This window comes from Anolis carolinensis, unplaced genomic scaffold, assembly GCF_035594765.1.
Source record: "Anolis carolinensis isolate JA03-04 unplaced genomic scaffold, rAnoCar3.1.pri scaffold_14, whole genome shotgun sequence".
Taxonomy (NCBI): domain Eukaryota; kingdom Metazoa; phylum Chordata; class Lepidosauria; order Squamata; family Dactyloidae; genus Anolis; species Anolis carolinensis.
Window position 1 is genome coordinate 11,816,508 of NW_026943825.1, and position 23,227 is coordinate 11,839,734.

Genomic DNA, 23,227 nt, shown 5'->3' on the forward strand with positions numbered 1-23,227 from the left:
TGCGTATCCGGAGGCTCCTAATAATAATAATAATAATAATAATAATAATAATAATAATAATAATAATAATAATCTCGTCTCGTCTCCTGTGCCATAGCAACATGCTATGCTAACTTTACACACACACACACACACACACATATAATATATATACACACACACAATAATTTATAAATATATAATATACTAGCTGTGCCCGGCCACATTTTGCTGTGGCGAAGTCTGGTGGTCTGGGAAATAAAGTATTGAGGAATTGGTGGTAGTTAAGGTCAAGGGTAAAGGTTTTCCCCAGACATTAAGTCCAGTCGTGTCTTACTCTGGAGGTTGGTGCTCATCTCCATTTCTAAGCCGAAGAGCCGGCGTTGTCCGTAGACTCCTACAAGGTCATGTGGGATGACTACATGGAGCGGCGTTACCTTCCTGCCGGAGCAGTACCTATTGATGCACTCACATTTGCATGTTTTCGAACTTCTGGGTTGGCAGAAGCTGGGGCTAACAGTGGGGGCTCACGATATATTGAAAGCATTGACTACAAAAATGCGTTGGATAATCCAGAACGTTGGATAAGCGAGTGTTGGATAAGTGAGACTCTACTGTAAATACTACATAGCATTACTGCGCATGGAACTACTTTTTCTGTCAAATTTGTTGTATAATATGATGTTTTGGTGCTTAATTTGTATAACGATTACCTAATTTGATGTTTAATTGGCTTTTCCTGAATCCCTTCTTATTATCCAACATATTCACTTATCCTGCCGGCCTGTTTACGTTGGATAAGTGAGACTCTACTGTATATTTCTAATCTTATATTATCTGCTCAGAACTGGATTATATGAGGCTCCTTCTTCACAGCTGTATAAAATGCACACTGAAGTGGATTATATGGCAGTGTGGAGTCAAGATAATCCAGTGCAAAGCAGAAAATATAAGATTCTAAATGGGTTATATAGCTGTGTGGAAGGGCCTTGAGTCTACACTGCCATATAATCCAGTGCAAATTAGATAATCTGTGGAAGAAGTCTAAGTGAGGCCTAAATCTGCCTGTCCCCTAACTGAACCCTGGCTGTCCCTTGGTTGCTAGGCAACCAAGTGGGCAGAGATTAGCCCTCTAAACTGGCAGCAATTGGATAAAAAAAATTATTGCTCTCCCTCTAATTAGGACTTTATTTTTCTTTTCTTTTTGTTGTATCAACCTTGAGGCGTGGATGATGGGTTGTGTTGTCAAATTTTGAGGTTGGGGGGCCTGTACTTTTGTTGTTTTGTGAATCGCCGTGATGCCATCACTCTTTTATATATATAGAAGATTGTATATAATTATAATATTGATAATAATATTATAATGTTATACAATATTATACTAATAATATAATATAATAATATTAATTATATATTATATATTAAATGTAATATTACTAATAATATTACCATATAATGATATAGTACAATATAGTAATTTAATGCTTATATTGTGCTATTCTAATAATATATTGCATGTACATTTGATTTGTAAGCCGCCAGGGTGAGAAGAGCAGGATATAAATGTAGTAAATAAATAAATAATAATAATAATAATAATAATAATAATAATAATAATAATAATAATATATTTCCCAAAAACTATCAAGGGGTAAAAACGGGGGGACAACAACATTTTGCCCAAATACAAAAATACAAACAAGAGGTAAAAGCTCTTATTAATGTTTTTATTATTGGTAGCAACAACAGCATTATTGGTATTTTTCCCCAAGTGCAATCAAAAGCTAAAAGTGGGATGATAATTATAATGATGTTTTTGCCAAACCACAATCAAGAAATAAAAGCAGGATATTATTATTATTATTATTATTATTAATAATAATAATAATAATAATAATAATAATAATAATAATATATGATACACAAAGTGATTAGTACACAGAAAACAAGATTAGGACTTTATTTTTCTTTTCTTTTTGTTGTATGAACATAGAGGCATGGATGAAGGGTTGTGCTGCCAAGTTTAGTGTTTCTGGGATGTGTGGTTTTGTTGTTTTGTCCTAGGCCGAAATTTCATTACTCTTATATATATATAGATTACAGTTTGATGTAAAGATCCAAAAACATTTAAACTACTGAGGCCTCAATTAATGTAATTTTATTGGTATCTCGGCTTATCCTGGAGTCAGTGTTTCCTCAGTTTTTTTGTGGTAAAATTAGGTGCCTCGGCTTATATTCGGGTCGGCTTATACTCAAGTACATACAGTAATAATAATAAGAAGAACAACACAATCTGACATTGCAGTCCTGTCCTCTCCGTGCTTCTCTCGGTTTCTCTCTTCTTCTTTTTTTGGGGGATAAATGCTTTGCAGAGGAAAGTCAGCCAGGGTTTGGGAGGAAGTGCATTGAGCGGCTGCGCAATTTTTGGGAACAAGGACAAAAAAAAAAAGCCAAAGAACGAGAGGTGACGCATTGGGCTTGCTAGTCACATGCCAGGCTGCCCGGAGGGACCTTGGCAAAGAGAGAGCCAGAAACAGTCAGGGAAAATGCGGAATTCATGGATATTTTTTGGGATTGCATCTCCCTTTATCAGGACCGATGGGTATTGAAGTCCACCACGACACAGATTTTCCACAGATTGCGGAATTAATGCACGTTGACCCCACTTTGATGGCCACTCATTCCTAAATGCGGTGGAGTACTGGGAGTTGTAGTTTGATCGTGTCATTTGTGCTCACATTCTGAGGTTTGTAGTTTGGTAAGGCCCTGGCAATCTTTGGCAGAGGAGGCTTGAGGACCTTGCAAAACTATAACTCCCAAATGGAAATAGAATAGGGTTGTTGTATGTCTTTCGGGCTGTGTGGCCATGTTCCAGAAGCATTCTCTCCTGACGTTTCGCCCACATCTATGGCAGGCATCCTGAGGATGCCTGCCATAGATGTGGGCGAAACGTCAGGAGAGAATGCTTCTGGAACATGGCCACACAGCCCGAAAGACATACAACAACCCTGTGATCCTGGCAATGAAAGCCTTCGACAACACATTGGAAATAGAATAAAGCATGAGAAACTTTCCCAAGCCTTTGGAATGTGCGCCCTCTTGTGGCTCTGCAAGGCACGATCACTACAACAAATAACAACAACAACAACAACAACAATAATAATATAGTATAATAATAATAATAATAATAATAATAATAATAATAATAATAATAATAATAATAAGCACGCAAAGATACTGTGGGACTTCCGAATCCAGACTGACAAAGTTCTGGAACACAACACACCAGACATCACAGTTGTGGAAAAGAAAAAGGTTTGGATCATTGATGTTGCCATCCCAGGTGACAGTCGCATTGACGAAAAACAACAGGAAAAACTCAGCCGCTATCAGGACCTCAAGATTGAACTTCAAATACTCTGGCAGAAACCAGTGCAGGTGGTCCTGGTGGTGATGGGCACACTGGGTGCCGTGCCAAAAGATCTCAGCTGGCATTTGGAAACAATAGACACTGACAAAATTACTATCTGCCAACTGCAAAAGGCCACCCGACTGGGATCTGCACACATCATCCGAAAATACATCACACAGTTCTAGACACTTGGGAAGTGTTCGACTTGTGATTTTGTTGTATGAAATCCAGCATATCTATCTTCTTTGCTGTGTCATAATATAATAATAATAATAATAATAATAATAATAATAATAATAATAATAATAATAATAAATCTGCCAGCTGCACAAGGCCACCTGACTGGGATCTGCACACATCATCCGAAAATACATCACATAGTCCTAGACACTTGGGAAGTGTTCGACTTGTGGTTTTGTGGTACGAAATCCAGCATATCTATCTTGTTTGCTGTGTCATAATAAAATAATAGTAGTAGTAATAATAATAATAACAATAATAATAATTTATTTATTTTATTTCCATCATTTCTATCCCACCCTTCTCACCCAAAGGGACTCAGGACGGCTTACAAAACTGGCAGAATTCGATGCCAATACACAACAATGCAAAATAATAAAAACATAAGTAGTTAAATACAGATTTAAAACAATACAAAATACTTGAGCTATTCATCCACAAAACCTTGTACATAAACCTTAGTCCACACCGAGTCAAAGCCAACAAAACTTATTCTTTGAACCATAATAAAATAATAATAATAATCTGAAAATACATCATACAGTCCTAAACACTTGGGAAATTTTCAACTTGTGGTTTTGTGACACAAAATCCAGCATATCTATCTTGTTTGCTGTGTCATACTATGTCGTTGTGTCAATAATAATAATAATAATAATAATAATGTAATAATATAGTAATATACATACAGTAGAGTCTCACTTATCCAACATAAACAGGCCGGCAGAACCTTGGATAAGCAAATATCTTGGATAATAAGGAGGGATTAAGGAAAAGCCTATTAAGCATCAAATTAGGTTATGATTTTACAAATTTAGCACCAAAACATCAGGTTATACAACAAGTTTGCCAGAAAAAGTAGTTCAATACGTAGTAATGCTATGTAGTAATTACTGTATTTATGAATTTAGCACCAAAATATCATGATGTATTGAAAACATTGACTACAAAAATGCATTGGATAATCCAGAACGTTGGATAAGCGAGTCTTGGATAAGTGAGACTCTATTGTAATATTACATCATGCTTATATAGTGCTTATAGTGTGCTATACTAATAATATAATATATTGTATGTATATATAACTTACATGTAATATGACTAATAATATTGCAATATATTCGTATAGTACAATATAATAATACATCATGCTTATATAGTGCTTATATCGTGCTATACTAATAATATAATATATTGTCCGTAAATATAACTTGTAAGCCGCCTGAGTCTCCTTCGGGGTGAGAAGAGCGGGATATAAATGTTGATAATAATAATAATAATAATAATAATAATAATAATAATAATAATGTGCTATGCTAATTATATAATATATTGTATGTACATATAACTTATGAGCCGCCCTGAGTCCCCTTCGGGGTGAGAAGAGCGGGATATAAATGATAATAATAATAATAATAATAGTAATAATTGGAAACAATAGACATTGTAATAATAATAATAATAATAATAATAATAATAATAAACAATAGACATTGACAAAATCATGATCTGCCAACTGCAAAAGGCCACCCGACTGGGACTTGCGTGCATCATCCAAAAATACATCACACAGTCCTAGACACTTGGGAAGTGTTCGACTTGTGATTTTGTGATACGAAATCCAGCATATCTATCTTGTTTGCTGTGACATAAAATAATAATAATAATAATAATAATAATAATAATAATAATAATAATAATAATAGATCACACAGTCCTAGACACTTGGAAAGTGTTCAACTTGTGATTTTGTGATACGAAATCCAGCATATCTATCTTGTTTGCTGTGACATAATAAAATAATAATAGTAGTAATAATAATAATAATGTGCTATGCTAATAATCTATATATATAAAAGAGTGATGGCATCACGGCGACCCACAAAACAACAAAACTACAGGCCCCCCAACCTTGAAATTTGACAACACAACCCATCATCCACGCCTCTAGGTTGATACAACAAAAAGAAAAGAAAAATAGTCCTAATTAGAGAGCGAGGAATAATTGCTTTTATCCAATTGCTGCCAGTTAGAAGGCTAAGCTCCTCCAACTTGGTCTCCTAGCAACCCAATAAAAATAATAAAAAACACTAGAAATTAATACAATAAAATACTATAATAACAGAAAATAATTAAAAATAATACAAGAAAATAATAAAATATAATAAATAAAAATATAACTTACAATAAAATTAATAAAAAATTGCAAATAACGTCAAATAAAAATTACACAACAATTTTTAACCAATACCACCACCACTTTGCCACAGCAACGCGTGGCCGGGCACAGCTAGTATAATATATTGTATGTACATATAACTTATAAGCCACCCTGAGTCCCCTTCGGGGTGAGAAGGCGGGATATAAATGCTGCTAATAATAATAATAATAATAATAATAATAATAATAATAATAATAATAATAATACGCTATGCTAATAATATAATATATTGTATGTACATTTAACTTATAAGCCGCCCTGAGTCCCCTTCGGGAGGATATAAATGTTGCTAATAAATAAAATAAATAATACTTTATTTAATAATAATAATAATATGCTATGCTAATAATACAATATATTGTATGTACATATAACTTATAAGCCGCCCTGAGTCCCCTTTGGGGTGAGAAGAGCGGGATATAAATGTTGCTAATAAATAAATAAATAATACTTTATTTAATAATAATAATAATAATAATATGCATATGCATATGCTATGCTAATAATATAACATATTGTGTGTATATATAACTTGTAAGCTGCCCTGAGTCCCCTTCGGGGTGAGAAGGGCAGGATATAAATGTCGCTAAAATAATAATAATAATAATAATAATAATAATAATGTGCTATGCTAATAATATAATATATTGTATGTACATATAACTTGTAAGCTGCCCTGAGTCCCCTTCGGGGTGAGAAGGGCGGGATATAAATGTCGCTAATAATAATAATAATAATAATAATAATAATAATAATATGCTATGCTAATAATATAACATATTGTGTGTATATATAACTTGTAAGCTGCCCTGAGTCCCCTTCGGGGTGAGAAGGGCAGGATATAAATGTCGCTAATAATAATAATAATAATAATAATAATAATAATAATATGCTATGCTAATAATATAATATATTGTATGTACATATAACTTGTAAGCTGCCCTGAGTCCCCTTCGGGGTGAGAAGGGCGGGATATAAATGTCGCCAATAATAATAATAATAATAATAATAATAATAATAATAATAATAATGATATGGTATACTAATAATATGCTATACTAATAATATAATATATTGTATGTACATATAACATAAGCCGCCCTGAGTCCCCTTCGGGGTGAGAAGGCGGGATATAAATGTTGCTAATAAATAATAATAATAATAATACTTTATATAATAATAATAATAATAATAATAATAATAATAATAATAATAATAATAATAATAATGATATATAATAATATGCTATACTAATAATATAATATAGTGTATGTACATATAACATAAGCCGCCCTGAGTCCCCTTCAGGGTGAGAAGGCGGGATATAAATGTTGCTAATAAATAATAATAATAATAATACTTTATATAATAATAATAATAATAATAATAATAATAATAATAATAATAATACTTTATTTATGACTCACTTCCATCTCCCCAAGGGGACTTGGAGTGGGTCACGTGGGAATCCCTACAGACAAGTATATTCCTGTTGATGCTGCCAAGAATCGTGTTGGGCTTTTTCGCCGCCGCGTGACGCCCTTGGCTCACCCTTTCTGTTTTTTCACCCCCTTTCTTCGCAGGACGACCGCGTTTGGGTTCCTCAACGCCTTATGCAAGCTGGCCGCCGTCCTGGGCATCAGCATCTTCACGTCTTTCGTGGGCGTCACCAAAGCGGTGCCCATCCTCCTGGCGTCGGCGGCGCTGGCCGTGGGCAGCTCTCTGGCCCTGAAACTGCCGGAGACGCGGGGGCAAGTTCTACAGTGAGAGAGAGAAAGAGAGAGAGAAAGAGAGAGAGAGAGAGATTCGCACTCGGGCCCTGTCCTGCCCTTGCCCCACTTTCCCGCTTTCGGGAGAGATTTAGAGTCGTAGAGACACTGTGACTGTCGTCTTAATGTCGTTCTCATTTCAACAAAAAAGGGGGGACGGAAAAGAAATGCCATCCTTAGCAAGCTCCCTTCCCTTTCCGCCAAACTCATGCGTCCCTTTATTATTATTTTCCCTCTGGAATGTCCCGGTTTCTCTCCTTTCCTCCTCCTTAGTCCTCGTTCGGCCCTAAAGCTGCAAAGCAGAATCACTCGGGTCAAAACCAAAGTCTTGCAGCCTCTCCTGCCCATTTCGTGCCCTTGGAACCTTGGTGGGATTTGTAGTCTGATCCCACTTTCCCTCAATCTCTTCTATAGCGGTTTTCGTGTGAATCACGAGGCCGGAGTGGGAATCCGAGTCCAAAACGGAGGTGTAAGGTTAGACTAGATGGTCTCAAGGGACCCTGTTTAAAATCATTTCCAGGTTAAGGCTGGGTTTATTTGGTTCAGATTTCGTTCAGCGCCCAGGGATAGAAACCAAGTCCAAAACCGAGGGGTGAGATAGGACTAGATGACCTCAAGGGACCCCTTTCCAACTCTATTACTGTCATTTCCGACTTTATTTGGTTGTGATTTTGTTCGGCATCCAGAGAGGGAAACCGAATCCAAAATAGAGGGGCAAGTTAGGACTAGATGACCTCAAGGGACCCCTTTCCGACTCTATTCTTGTCGTTTCCAACTTTATTTGGTTGTGATTTTGTTCAGCGTCCAGAGAGGGAAATCGAGCCCAAAACAGAGGACTAGATGACCTCAAAGGACCCCTTTCTGACTATATTCTTGCCATTTCCGACTTAAGGCTTGATTTATTATGTTGAGATTTCGTTCAGCATCCAGAAAGGGAAATCGAGTCCAAAACCGAGGGGCAAGGTTGGACTAGATGGCCTCAAGGGACCCATTTCTGACTATATTCTTATCATTTCCAACTTTATTTGGTTGTGATTTTGTTCGGCGTCCAGAGAGGGAAATCGAGCCCAAAACAGAGGGGTGAGATAGGACTAGATGACCTCAAGGGACCCCTTTCTGACCCTATTCTTGTCATTTCTGACTTGGTTTATTTGGTTGAGATTTTGTTTGGCGTCAAGAGAGGGAAATCGAGCATCTAGAGAGGGAAACTGAGTCCAAAACACAGGGGACAGGTTGGACTAGATGGCCTCAGGGGACCCCTTTCCGACTATATTATTGTCATTTCCGACTTAAGACTTGGTTTATTTGCTTGTGATTTTTTTCAAAGTCCAGAGAGGGAAACCGAGTCCAAAATAGAAGGGCAAGGTTGGACTAGATGACCGCAAGGAACCCCTTCTGACTCTATTTTTCTCATTTCCAACTTGGTTTATTTGGTTGAGATTTTGTTCGGCGTCAAGAGAGGGAAATCGAGCCCAAAACAGAGGACTAGATGACCTCAAGGGACCTCTTTCTGATTCTATTCTTGTCATTCCCGACTTAAGGCTTGGTTTTTTTGGTTGTGATTTTGTTCAGAGTCCAGAGAGGGAAATCGAGCTCAAAACAGAGGGGTGAGATAGGACTAGATGACCTTAAGGGACCCCTTTGCGACTATATTATTGTCATTTCCGAATTGATTGATTTGGTTGAGATTTTGTTCAGAGGCCAGAGATGGAAACCGAGTCCAAAACAGAGGGGCAAGGTTGGACTAGATGGCCTCAAGGAACCCCTTTCTGACTCTATTCTTGTCATTTCTGACTTGGTTTATTTGGTTGAGATTTAATTCAGCGTCTAGAGAGGGAAACAGAATCCAAAACAGAGGGGTGAGATAGGACTAGATGGCCTCAAGGAACCCCTTTCTGACCCTATTCTTTTCATTTCCAACTTGGTTTATTTGGTTGAGATTTTTTTTGGCATTCAGAGACGGAGTCCAAAACCGAGGGGTGAGATAGGACTAGATGGCCTTAAAGGACCCCTTTCCAACTATATTATTGTCATTTCCAACTTGATTGATTTGGTTGAGTTTTTGTTCAGAGTCCAGAGAGGGAAACTGAGTCCAAAACAGGGTGAGATAGGACTAGATGGCCTCAAGGGACCCCTTTCCGACTCTATTCTTGTCCCAAGCTTGGGATTTTGCCCAGAAATCAGAGTCTGAAGCGCAGGGGCGGCTTTCTCTCTCTCTTTGCCCCAAACTTGAATCCAGAAGGAAGGGATAGATGTTGAAATGCCCTTCGGAAGACCCGACGGCGTTTCAGGGTTCAACCTGCCCCCCACCTTTTTGCACCAGTGTGTCAAACGAACAACTCCACGCGTGTGCCCTTGTGTCCCGATCAACCCTTTTTCCTCCTTTTGTTTTGGGTTGTTTTTAAAAAGAAAACGGCACACGTTGATGTCTGTGTGTGTATGTGCGTGTGTGTTTTGGTGTATGTCTGTCTGTACAGAATCAATGCAAAAGGCACCGGTCTCGAACCAACAACCCCGCTATGTGTCATCCCGAAAAAAAACAAAACGAAAAAAAATCATTTTGAGTGTTGTGTAATTTGAGGGTGTGTGAAACACAACGAAAAGAAAACCCAAACCCAAGCAACCGCTAGCGTCGATTCAGGTGTGTAACTTTGTTTAGTTTGATGTTTCCAGGTTTCCAAGTGGGATTTTTTTCCCTGCTAAAAAAGGTTTGGACACTCCTCCGCCTTCCAATTGTGTCCCATTTGCACAACTTTTTGTGTTTGTGCAAGCTGCATTTCGGTGAGTGTCGTTTGCCCCGTGAAAAATGACTTACCGAATGCGCTTTTCCCTCTGCAAAAAAAGCCTTGCTCCTCCGTCTCGGGTTGAATTTCGGAATTGTACAAATCCTTAGGTTACAGAAGTCCGGTGAAATTCCGTTTGTGATTTACAAAGTAATTGAACCCCAGCATTTCCAAGCTCACGTTGAAATGCGCATTGGTGCCCATTGCTCATCAGCACTGTGGCACAATAATGTTTACAAATGCATTGCACACATTGCTCATCAGCACTGTGGCGCAATAGACATGTCTGCCAATGTGTTGTGCCCATTGCTCATTAGCATCGTGGCACAACAATGTTTAACAATGTGTTGTACACATTGCTCATCAGCACCGTGGCACAATAATGTCTACCAATGCATCGAGCGCATTGCTTATCAGCACTGTGGCACGACAGACATGTCGACCAATGCATTGTGCCCATTGCTCATCAGCACTGTGGCACAACAATGTTTACAAATGCATTGCACACATTGCTCATCAGCACCGTGGCACAATAGACATGTCTGCCAATGCGTTGAGCCCATTGCTCATCAGCACCATGGCACAACAGACATGTTTACCAATGCGTTGTGCCCATTGCTCATCAGCACCATGGCACAACAGACATGTTTACCAATGCGTTGTGCCCATTGCTCATCAGCACCATGGCACAACAGACATGTTTACCAATGCGTTGAGCCCATTGCTCATCAGCACCATGGCACAACAGACATGTTTACCAATGCGTTGTGCCCATTGCTCATCAGCACCGTGGCACAATAATGTCTACCAAAGCATCGAGCGCACTTTTCATCAGCACTGTGGCACAATGGACATTTCTACCAATGTGTTGAGCCCATTGCTCATCAGCACCGTGGCACAATGGACATGTCTATCAATGTGTTGTGCCCATTGCTTATCAGCACCATTGCAGAATAGACATGTCTGCCAATGCGTTGAGCCTATTGCTCATCAGCACCGTGGCACAACAGACATGATTGAGCCCATTGCTTATCAGCACCATGGCACAATAGACATCTCTGCCAATGTGTTGTGCCCATTGCTCATTAGCATTGTGGCACAACAATGTTTACCAATGCGTTGTGCCCATTGCTCATCAGCACCGTGACACAATAGACATGATTGAGCCCATTGCTCACGAGCACCGTGGCACAATGGACATGTCTACCAATGCGTTGAGTCCATTGCTCATCAGCACCGTGGCACAACAATGTCTACCAAGGCATTGAGCCCACTGCTCCTCAGCACCGTGGCACAACGTCTACCAATTTGTTGTGCCCATTGCTCATCAGCACCGTGGCACAATAATGTCTACCAATGCATCGAGCGCATTGCTCATCAGCACTGTGGCACAATGGACATTTCTACCAATGCATTGTGCTCATTGCTCATCAGCCCCGTGGCACAACAATGTCTGCCAATGCGTTGAGCCCATTGCTCATCAGCATCGTGGCACAACAATGTTTACCAATGTGTTGTACACATTGCTCATCAGCACCGTGGCACAATAATGTCTACCAATGCATCGAACGCATTGCTCATCAGCACTGTGGCACAATGGACTTTTCTACCAATGTGTTGTGCCCATTGCTCATCAGCACTGTGGCACAACAGACATTTCTACCAATGCATTGTGCTCATTGCTCATCAGCACCGTGGCACAACAATGTCTGCCAATGTGTTGTGCCCATTGCTCATCAGCACCGTGGCACAATGAACATGTCTATCAATGTGTTGTGCCCATTGCTCATCAACATCGTGGCACAACAATGTTTACCAATGCGTTGTACACATTGCTCATCAGCACCGTGGCACAATAATGTCTACCAATGCATCGAGCGCATTGCTCATCAACCCTGTGGCACAATGGACATTTCTACCAATGCATTGTGCCCACTGCTCATCAGCACCGTGGTACAACAGACAGCTCATGAGCACCGTGGCACAACACATATTTACCAATGCATCAAGCGCATTGCTCATTAGCACTGTGGCACAATGGACATTTCTACCAATACATTGTGCTCATTGCTCATCAGCACCGTGGCACAACAGACATGTCTACCAATTCTTTGTAATGTCACGGCTGTTGTCGCAAAACAGTGCCGTTCCGTTTTGTTCCCTTTCTGAAGATCTCCTTTCCAAACAAAACACGTAGCCTTTGACTTGGGCTTATCCATGCTCAACTTTCATGGCCACAGCTCCATGCTATGGCAATCTGGGAGCTGTAGTTTGGTGAGACACCAGAACCCTTTGGCAGAGAAGGCTTGTCGTACAGCTCCCAGTATTCCATAGCATGAAGCCATGGTAGTCAAAGTGGTGTTGAACCTCATTAATTCTACAGTGTAGATGCTCCGCGAGAAAGAAATCTGTGAATAGCCTTACACCTGTTTCCCAATTTCACCGTATGGAGAACTGGTTTCCTTTCTGGCCAAATCTGTATGAAGCCATAAACATTCGTGTCTCCCTCCGACCTGGAGGATGCTGGGGATTGTAGTCCCAAAGAAATATAGAATTTTAGGTTAGGCTTTTGCTCCATTGAGTTGGGAGCCAGTTCTTGTCACACCAGGGATGAACGTGGCACTGTTTTTCCAAATAAGAATTCTGGATCCCAACAGTGACATTTCTGTTCAGTTTCCGAATCTCTCGCATCTGAACTTTTAAAAGTTTTGAGTAAACTTTCCTATTACGGCCCTGCTCTGTAGCGACACCCTGAAAGACCTCTTTGCCTCGCAGTCTTTTGGACACATTTTGGGGCCGACTTTCACATTCCAAAAAAGATGCCGAATAACTTAACAGAGCACAATCCTTTTTGGGATTCAGCCGGGCCTTGTTAAGAAGGATATAGAAAGTGGTAGCGGGTTCAGAAAGGGACAAGGGGGAAGATAAGAAGCACGGAGAAGGAATTGTAGGAGGAAAGTTTGGAGACGAAATCGTAAGAGATAGAGAAGAACTTCTAGGAGGAAAAGTTGGAGATCTAAATCATAGGAGATGGAGAAGAAGTCATGGGAGGAAAGGTTGGAGACCAAATCATAGGAGATGGAGAAGAAGTCATGGGAGGAAAGGTTAGAGACCAAATCATAGGAGACGAAGAAGAAGTCATGGGAGGAAAGGTTGGAGACCAAATCATAGGAGACGAAGAAGAAGTCATGGGAGGAAAGGTTGGAGACCAAATCATAGGAGATGGAGAAGAAGTCATGGGAGGAAAGGTTGGAGACCAAATCATAGGAGATGGAGAAGAAGTCATGGGAGGAAAGGTTGGAGACCAAATCATAGGAGATGGAGAAGAAGTCATGGGAGGAAAGGTTGGAGACCAAATCATAGGAGATGGAGAAGAAGTCATGGGAGAAAGATTGGAGATGATAATAGATGGAGAAGTAAGCATAGGATGAAAGGTTGGAGACCAAATAGTAGAAGATGGAGAAGAAGTCATAAGAGTAAAGGTTGGAGTTGCTCATAGACGGAGAAGTAAGCATAGGAGGAAAGGTTGGAGATCTAAATCATAGGAGATGGAGAAGAAGTCATGGGAGGAAAGGTTGGAGACCAAATCATAGGAGATGGAGAAGAAGTCATGGGAGGAAAGGTTGGAGACCAAATCATAGGAGACAAAGAAGAAGTCATGGGAGGAAAGGTTGGAGACCAAATCATAGGAGACGAAGAAGAAGTCATGGGAGGAAAGGTTGGAGACCAAATCATAGGAGACGAAGAAGAAGTCATGGGAGGAAAGGTTGGAGACCAAATCATAGGAGATGGAGAAGAAGTCATGGGAGGAAAGGTTGGAGACCAAATCATAGGAGATGGAGAAGAAGTCATGGGAGGAAAGGTTGGAGACCAAATCATAGGAGATGGAGAAGAAGTCATGGGAGAAAGATTGGAGATGATAATAGATGGAGAAGTAAGCATAGGATGAAAGGTTGGAGACCAAATAGTAGAAGATGGAGAAGAAGTCATAAGAGTAAAGGTTGGAGTTGCTCATAGACGGAGAAGTAAGCATAGGAGGAAAGGTTGGAGACCAAATAGTAGAAGATGGAGAAGAAAGCATAGGAGAAAAGGTTGGAGACCAAATAGTAGAAGATGGAGAAGAAGTCATAGGAGAAAAGGTTGGAGATGCTCATAGATGGAGAAGTAAGCATAGGAGGAAAGGTTGGAGATTAAATAGTAGAAGGTGGAGAAGAAAGCATAGGAGGAAAGGTTGGAGATCAAATCATCGATGGAGAGAAGCATAGAAGGAAAAGTTGGAGATCATAATAGATGGAGAAGAAATCATTGGCGGAAAGTTGGAGATCAAATCATAGATGGAGAGAAAAGCATAGGAGGAAAAGTTGGAGATCAAATAAGAGACGGAGAAGAAATATAGGAGATGGAGAAGCCATAAGAGATGAAAAAGAAATCACCGGAGGAAATGTTTGAGATCCTAACAGATAAGGAGAAGTAATCATGGGAGGAAAGGTTGGAGATTAAATAATAGGAGATGGAGAAGAAGTCATAGGAGGAAAAGTTGGAGATGCTCATAGATGGAGAAGTAAGCATAGGAGGAAAAGTTGGAGATCTAAATCATAGGAGACGGAGAAGAAGTCATAGGAGGAAAGGTTGGAGATGCTCATAGATGGAGAAGTAAGCATAGAAGGAAAAGTTGGAGAACATAATAGATGGAGAAGAAAGCATAGGAGGAAAAGTTGGAGATCTAAATCATAGGAGACGGAGAAGAAGTCATAGGAGGAAAGGTTGGAGATCATAATAGATGGAGAAGAAAGCAAGGGTGGAGATCAAATTGTAGATGGAGAAGAAATCATTGGCAGAAAGTTGGAGATCAAATCAGATGGAGAGAAAAGCATTGGAGGAAAAGTTGGAGATCAAATAAGAGATAGAAGGGAAGATTGGAGATCAGATAAGAGATGGAGAAGAAATCATGGGATGAAAGGTTGGAGAAATATAGGAGATGGAGAAGACATTATAGGAGATTGAGAAGAAAGCATAGAAGGGAAGGTTTGAGATCACAATAGATGAAGAAGAAAGCATTGGAGGAAAGGTTGGAGATCAAATAAGAGATGGAGAAGTAAGCATTGGTGGAAAGGTTTGAGATCATAATAGCTAGAGAAGTAAGCATTGGAGGAAAGGTTGGAGATCAAATCATAGGAGATGGAGAAGAAGTCTTGGGAAGAAAGGTTGGAGATCAAATCATAGGAAATGGAGAAGAAGTCATGGGAGGAAAGGTTGGAGATCAAATCATAGGAGATGGAGAAGTCATGGGAGGAAAGGTTGCAGATGATAATAGATGGAGAAGAAAGCATAGGAGGAAAGGTTGGAGACCAAATAGTAGAAGATGGAGAAGAAGTCATAGGAGGAAAGGTTGGAGATCAAATCATAGGAGATGGAGAAGAAGTCATGGGAGGAAAGGTTGGAGAAATATATGATGTGGTTGTTTCTGACTTACCATGGAGTTTTCTTGCCACAATTTTTCATAGAATCCTTAAAGGAGCCCTAAAGGCCATCTAGTCCAACCTCATTCCTGCGAGACAGGAAGACACAATCAAAGCCCTCCCGACAGATGGCCATCCAGACTCTGAATCATAGAGTTAGAAGGGAAACCCAAGGGCCATCTAGTTCAACCCTATTCCTAATAGGAAGGAAGACACCATCCAATCTTTCCCAACAGATGCCCATTCAGCCTATGTCAGGATCCCTATTTTTGTCTGGAGCGTTTCCTAGACTTGTGAACGAACCATGTATATAGTATATTTTATTCCACACTTGGATAGGGTATGGATGGGAATCACTCTGCAAAATGGGGCCAGAATAGATGACCTCTGGGAGTCCCTTGAAATGCTACGAGTCTTCCTTCCATCCAGTCCAAGACTTGGGAACGGACCATGCACAGAGTATATGTTATTCCATATTTAAATAAGAGTATAGATTAGCAGCTTTCTGCAAAATGGAACCAGACTACATGACCTCTAGGGTGCCCTTCCAGTTCTACAATCCATATTTCCATTTAATCCTAGACTTTTGAATTGCCCATGCATAGAGTATATTTCATTTAGATGGAGGTTAGATGGGTATCTTTCTACAATTCATACTTCCATCTCATCCTAGACTTGTGAACGGATCATGCGTAGAGTATATTTCATTCCATATTTAGGCACAGTATGGACAGGCTTCTTTTTGCAAAACGGGAGTCAGACTAGATGACCTCGGGGGTCCCTTCCAATGCTACAATTCATCCTTCCACCCAGTCCTAGACTTGTGAATAGATCATGTGTAGAGTATATTTGATTCCATACTTAAGACAGTATGAATGGGCATCTATCTGCAAATATTTAGATGGAGGTTAGGGCATCTTTCTGCAAAAAGGGAGTCAGACTAGATGGCCTCTGGGGGTCCCTTCTAATGCTACAATTCATCCTTCCACCCAGTCCTAGACTTGTGAACAGACCATGCACAGAGTATATGTTATTCCATATTTAGATCGGGTATGGATGGGCATCTTTCTGCAAAATGGGATCAGACTAGATGACCTCTGGGGGTCCCTTCCAGTTCTGCAATTCTTATTTCCATCCAGTCCTAGACTTGTGAACGAATCATGCATAGAGGATATTTTATTCCGTAGTTAGATGGAGGTTAGAAGGGCATCTATCTGCAAATATTTAGATGGAGCTTAAAAGGGCATCTTTCTGCAAAATGGGGCCAGACTAAATGACCTCTGGGGGTCCCTTCCAATGCTACGATTCGTCCCTCCATCCAGTCCTAGACTTGTGAACGGACCATGCATAGAGTATATTTTATTCCATGCTTAGGGTATGGATGGACATCTTTCTGCAAATATTTAGATAGAGGTTAGATGGGCATCTTTCTGCAAAATGGGAGCCAGACTAGATGACCTCTGGGGGTCCCTACAGTTCTACAATTCATCCTTCCACCCAGTCCTAGACTTGTGAACAGACCATGCACAGAGTATATGTTATTCCATATTTAGATCGGGTATGGATGGGCATCTTTCTGCAAAATGGGGTCAGACTAGATGGCCTCTGGGGGTTCCACCCAATTCTACGATTCATCCTTCCAGCTGATCCTAGACTTGTGAACAGACCAAACATAGATTATATTTTATTTCATATTTAGATAGTTTATGGATGGGCATATTTCTGCAAATATTTAGATGGAGGTTAGATGGGCATCTTTTTGCAAAATGGGGCCAGACTAGATGACCTCTGGGGGTCCCATCCAATGCTACAATTCGTCCTTCCATCCTATCCTAGGTTTGTGAATAGACCATGCACAGAGTATATTTTAATCCATGTTTAGATTGGGTATGGATGAGCATGGTCCCTTCCGATGCTACAATTCATCCTTTCATCCTGTCCTAGGCTTGTGAATAGATCATGCACAGAGTATATGTTATTCCACATTTAGACTGGGTATGGATGAGCAGCTTTGTGCAAAATGGGGTCAGACTAGATGACCTCTGGGGGTCCCTTCAGGTTCTACAATCCATACTTCCATTTGATCCTAGACTTGTGAACAGGCCATACATAGAGTATATGACATTCCATATTTAGGCACATTATAGATGGGCATCTTTCTGCAAAATGGGGTCAGACTAGATGACCTCTGGGGGTCCCTTCAGGTTCTACAATCCATACTTCCATTTGATCCTAGACTTGTGAACAGGCCATACATAGAGTATATGATATTCCATATTTAGGCACATTATAGATGGGCATCTTTCTGCAAAATGGGGCCAGACTAGATGACCTCTGGGGGTCCCTTCCAGTTCTGCAATTTTTACTTCCACCCAGTCCTAGACTTGTGAATGGACCAGGCATAGAGTATATTTTATTCCATATTTAGATAAGAGTATGGATGAGCAACTTTCTGAAACATGGGGTCAGACTAGATGACCTCTGGAGTCCCTCCCAATGCTACAATTCATCCTTCCATCCAATCCTAGACTTGTGAATGGATCGTGCATAGAGTTTATTTTATTCCATAGTTAGATAAGAGTATGGATGAGCAACTTTCTGAAACATGGGGTCAGACTAGATGACCTCTGGAGTCCCTCCCAATGCTACAATTCATCCTTCCATCCAGTCCTAGACTTGTGAATGGATCGTGCATAGAGTTTATTTTATTTCATACTAGCTTGGAGAGCCGGCGGTCATTTGAGAAAGGCATTGTTTGCCTGTGTTCCAAGTGTAGCCTATATCCAATGTCAGCTGGGTTCAGTGGGTGCGGGTGAGCTCCCATATGCAAGTCCCATCGTCCAGTGTCCATCCCTCTGCAAACAGAGCCAGTATGTAGAGTAGGTCATGGGGGCTCCATGTACCATGTTTGGTCTTGATCAGTCATTTGTGCGGGTCGCGGTGCTCTCAGGAAGTGAGTGAAGGTATTGGAAGTCCCATCGTGCATGGTCCATCGTCCTCCAAACTGCACCTGGGTGTAGAGTGAGTCCTGGGTGTTGTCTGTGTCAAGTTTGGTCTTGATGAGACATTGATGGGGGTGACAGTGGTCTCGGGAAGCGAGTGAACATACTGCAAGTCCCATCATCCAAGGTCCAAGCTCTTTCAAACCTCACCAAGATGTAGAGTGGGCCATGGTGGCTCTATGTGCCAAGTTTGGTCTTGATCAGTCATTGGTGGGGGTCACAGTAGTCCCAGGAAGTGACTGAAGATAGTGCAAGTCCCATCATCCACGGTCCCTCCCCCCCCAAACTGCACCAGGATGTAAAGTGGGCTACCCTGCACGTGCGTGTCAAGTTTGATACAGTTTTGTCATTCATGGCCATCACAGGGGTTTGTGGGAGGTGAATTGGATGAATGTACTGCAAATCCCATAATCCTTGGTCCACCCTCCGTCAAAGTGCTGCAGCATGTGAAGTGGGTCATTTGGGATCTGTGTGCCTGGTTTGGTTCAGTTCTGTGATTTGTGGCAGTTGCTGTGGTCTCAAGAAGTGAGGGAAGGTACTGCAAATCCCATCATCCTTGGTCCATCCTGCCCCAATATACATCAGGACGTAAAGGGGACCACAGGGATTCTGTGTGCCAAGTTTGGTCCATTTCTATCATTGGTGGGCATTGCAGTAGTCTGTGGGAGTTAAAGTGTTTGAAAGTACTGCAAATCCCATCATCCTTGGTCCATCTTGCCCCAATATACATCAGGACGTAAAGGGGTCCACAGGAGTTCTGTGTGCCAAGTTTGGTCCATTTCTATCATTGGTGGGCATTGCAGTAGTCTATAGGAGTTAAAGTGTTTGAAAGTACTGCAAATCCCATCATCCTTGGTCCATCCTCCCCCAAACAGCACCAGGCCATAAAGTGCCTCATGGGGGTTCAATGTGTCAAGTTTGGGCCAGATCCGTCATTTCTGGTGGTCTCAGTGGCCTGTGGAAGTGGTGGCCAATCAGAAAGCTGCCACATACCTGCATACGTACATACCCACATACAAACATTGACTTTTTTATTATATATATAGAAGATTTAGATAGGGTATGGATGAGCAGCTTTCTGCAAAATGGGGTTAGACTAGATGGCCTCTGTGGGTCCCTTCCAATGCTACTATTTGTCCTTCCATCCAGTCCTAGACTTATGAACGGACCATGCAAAAGTATGTGTTTGTTTCTAAATACTTCTGAGTCCCTTTGGGAAAGAGCGGCCTCCTTGGAGAGGAAATAAATCAGTTTATTTTGGTTGAAAGTGTTCCAAACGTCCGACGGGGTTTCCAAAAGCACATGGCGTTTCCCGCCTTCCGAAACCTCTTTCCTTCCCGTTCGATCGTATCCTTTTTTCCCCGTGTATAAGCCCGATTTTGCAACGAAACGAGAAAAATCAAAAAACGAAACGACCAATGACATCCGATCCATCCGTAGTTTCTGTCTGTATGCAAAACAAAAACTCGAGAAAAGACGATAAAAAAATAATAATAATCATCATAATATACGAGCAAAACCTTGTGCTGTGGTGTAGTTTTTAGGTGTTTGTAAAAGAATAATTGAAAAAAATAAAAAACACAAAACGACGACAAATCAGGAAACGAGAAAACAAACGAGCGAAAGAAAAAAAAAAAACCATTCCGTGGTGGTCTTCTTCTCCGGTTCGTTCCATTTTGTATAAAAAAAAAATATATGACAAAAAATAAATAAAAACCAGAAGCCGAGAATGAGACGACGACACAACTCGAGTGTCGAGCAAAGTGTGTATGTTGTGTGTATGGAGCGGGTGGGGGAAAGAAAGCGTCTTTTTTTGAAAGGAGAATCAATAAAAATGTGGTACGTGTCCGGCTTCGGCCCAACGCCAGGCTCTCGACTCCCTTCCGCCTCTGGTGTTATGAACTCGTAGTCGATACAAATCAATGTAAAAATGGAGATACAAAAAAATCAATAAAAAGAGTTTGAAAAAAATTATAAATACCGGAACCGTTTCGGCTTCGATTTTGCTCTTTTCGGAACGAAACTCTGCAGCAAGAGATGAAATATTGGAAGCGTTGAGTTGGTTCTGGTTTGTGGAGTCTCTGGTTCTTCTTGGAGACGTCGGTTGACGGGCCTTCAGAGAGTTTGAATGGCAGAGATGGGACTCCAGCCTCAGTTTCCTGCCCCCTTCCTCCCTTCCTTCCTTCCATTGTTCCTTTTTTCATTCCCTCCCTTCCTTTCTCCCTTCTTCTTCCCTTTCTTTCTTTCCCTCCTTCCTTTTGTTGTCTTCCCTTCCCTTCTTCCTTTCCTTCCCTTTTCTTTCCTTCCACTTTTTGCCTTCCCTTCCTTCATTCCTTCTCTTCCTTCCTTTCTTTCATACCCTTCCCTCCTTCTCAACTTTCCTTCTTTCCTCTCCTTCCTTCTTCTCTTCCTTCCTTTCTTTCATGCCCTTCCTTCCTCTCCTTCCTTCTTGCCTTCTCTTCCTTCCTTTCACGCCCTTCCTTCCTTCTTTTCTCTCCTTCTGTCTTGCCTTTTCTTCCTTCCTTTCTTTCACGCCCTTCCCTTCTTCCTTTCTTTCCCTTCCTTCCTTCTTTCCTTTTGTTCCACTTCTTGCCTTCCCTTCTTCCTTTCTTTCACGCCCTTTCTTCCTTCTCAACTTTCCTTCTTTCCTCTCCTTCCCTTCTCTTCCTTTCTTTCACGCCCTTCCTTCCTCCCCCTTCCTTTTCTGTATTTCCTTCCCTTCTTCCTTTCTTTCCATCCCTTCCCTTCTTTTCTTTCCGTCCCTTCCTTTCTTCCTTTCCTTTCCTTCTTTCCTTTTGTTCCACTTCTTGCCTTCCCTTCCTTCTTTCCTTGTCTTTCATACCCTTCCTTCCTTCCCTTTCATTCACTTAATTCCTTCTCAACTTACCTTCTTTCCTCTCCTTCCCTTCCTTCTTTTCCTTCCTTCCACGCCCTTCCTTCCTTCCTCTTCCTTTTATTCTGTCTTTCCTTCCCTTCTCTTCCCTTCCACTTCTTGCCTTCTCTTCCTTTCTTTCATGCCCTTCCTTCCTCTTCCTTTTGTCTTTCCTTCCTTTTTTCCTTCCACTTCTTGTCTTGTCTTCCTTCCTTTCACACTCTTCCTTCCTTCCTCTTTTGTTCTGTCTTTCCTTCCCTTCTTTCTTTCCTTCCACTTCTTGTCTTCTCTTCCTTCCTTTCACACTCTTCCTTCCTTCCTCTTCCTTTTGTTCTCTTTCCTTCCCTTCTTTCCTTCCACTTCTTGTCTTCTCTTCCTTCCTTCCTCTTCCTTTTGTTCTGTCTTTCCTTCCCTTCCCTTCTTTCGTTCCACTTCTTGTTTTCTCTTCCTTCCTTTCACGCTCTTCCTTTTGTTCTGTCTTCCCTTCTTCCTTTCTTTCCTTCCACTTGTCTTCTCTTCCTTTCTCTTTCACGCTCTTCCTTCCTTTCTCTTCCTTTTGTTCTGTCTTCCCTTCCCTTCTTCCTTTCCTTCCCTTCCTTCTCAACTTTCCTTTTTTTCTCCTTCCCTTCCTTTCTTTCCTTCTCACCTTCCCCTTCTTCCCTTCCCTTTTCTTGCTTTCTTTCCTTCATGCCTTTCCTTTTCCCATTCCTTCCATTCTTTCTTTCCTTCCTTCCCTTCCTTCCTTTGCCTCCTTCCCTTCCTTCCTTCCTTCTTTCATTCCTTCCCTTCCTTTTTTCCTTCCCTTTCTCTTCCCTTCTTTTTATCTCCGTCCTCAGACTATGGTGCATCTACACTGTAGAATTAAAGCAGTTTTGACATCTGCCATGGAATCCTGGGTGGTCCAGTGGAATTTCCTCTTCTGGAGATTTTGAAGCAGTTGGCCATCTGTCGGGAGGGGTTGGATGGTGTCTTCCTGCCTGGCAAAAAGGGGTTGGACTGGTTGTTGTTGTTGTTATTATTATTATGGAATACTTGCATTGGGCTATATTTACTTAATGGTATCTCTTAATTATTTTAATTATTAAAATCATAATATTAATTATTATTATAGATTATTATTATTATTATAGCTTATTATTATAGATTATTATTATATAACGGGTTGAATATTCTTAATGAAAAATGCATTGGAGCCAGAAGTGTTGGGGATTTTGGAATACCTGCATTGGCCTATATGCACTTAATGGGATCTATTAATGTTGATAATAATAATAATAATAATAATAATAATACATTATTATACATTATTATTATTATTAAGCATGATTGGGCCATTCCCGATTTGGGAGGAGAGGGAATCACAGAACCAAAGTGTTGGAAGGGACCCCAAAGGTCATGCAATCCAACCCCATTCTGCCAGGCGGGAAGACACAATCTAATCCCTCCCGACAGATGGCTGGCAAGCTTCTGCTTCAAAACCTCCAGGGAAG

General features: G+C 40.9%; 1 protein-coding gene across 12 annotated transcripts in view; it reads left to right on the forward strand.

Annotated features, from left to right (window-relative positions):
• sv2a (synaptic vesicle glycoprotein 2A) overlaps positions 1-20,845 on the forward strand; it is a 114,674-nt gene extending 93,829 nt beyond the window's left edge. The window contains exons 13-15 of one of the 12 annotated variants that reach the window (XR_010001252.1): positions 7,436-13,460; positions 15,033-15,075; positions 15,168-20,845. Coding sequence is in view for 1 of the 12 variants with exons in the window: in XM_062964952.1 (XP_062821022.1) it covers positions 7,436-7,619 (184 nt within the window). In the remaining 11 variants the exon portion in view is untranslated. Of the gene's footprint in view, positions 1-7,435 lie in introns of all 12 variants that reach the window. The other 11 variants (XR_010001242.1, XR_010001246.1, XR_010001244.1 and 8 more) reach the window with 11 other exon arrangements.
• The last annotated feature ends 2,382 nt before the right edge of the window (positions 20,846-23,227 follow it).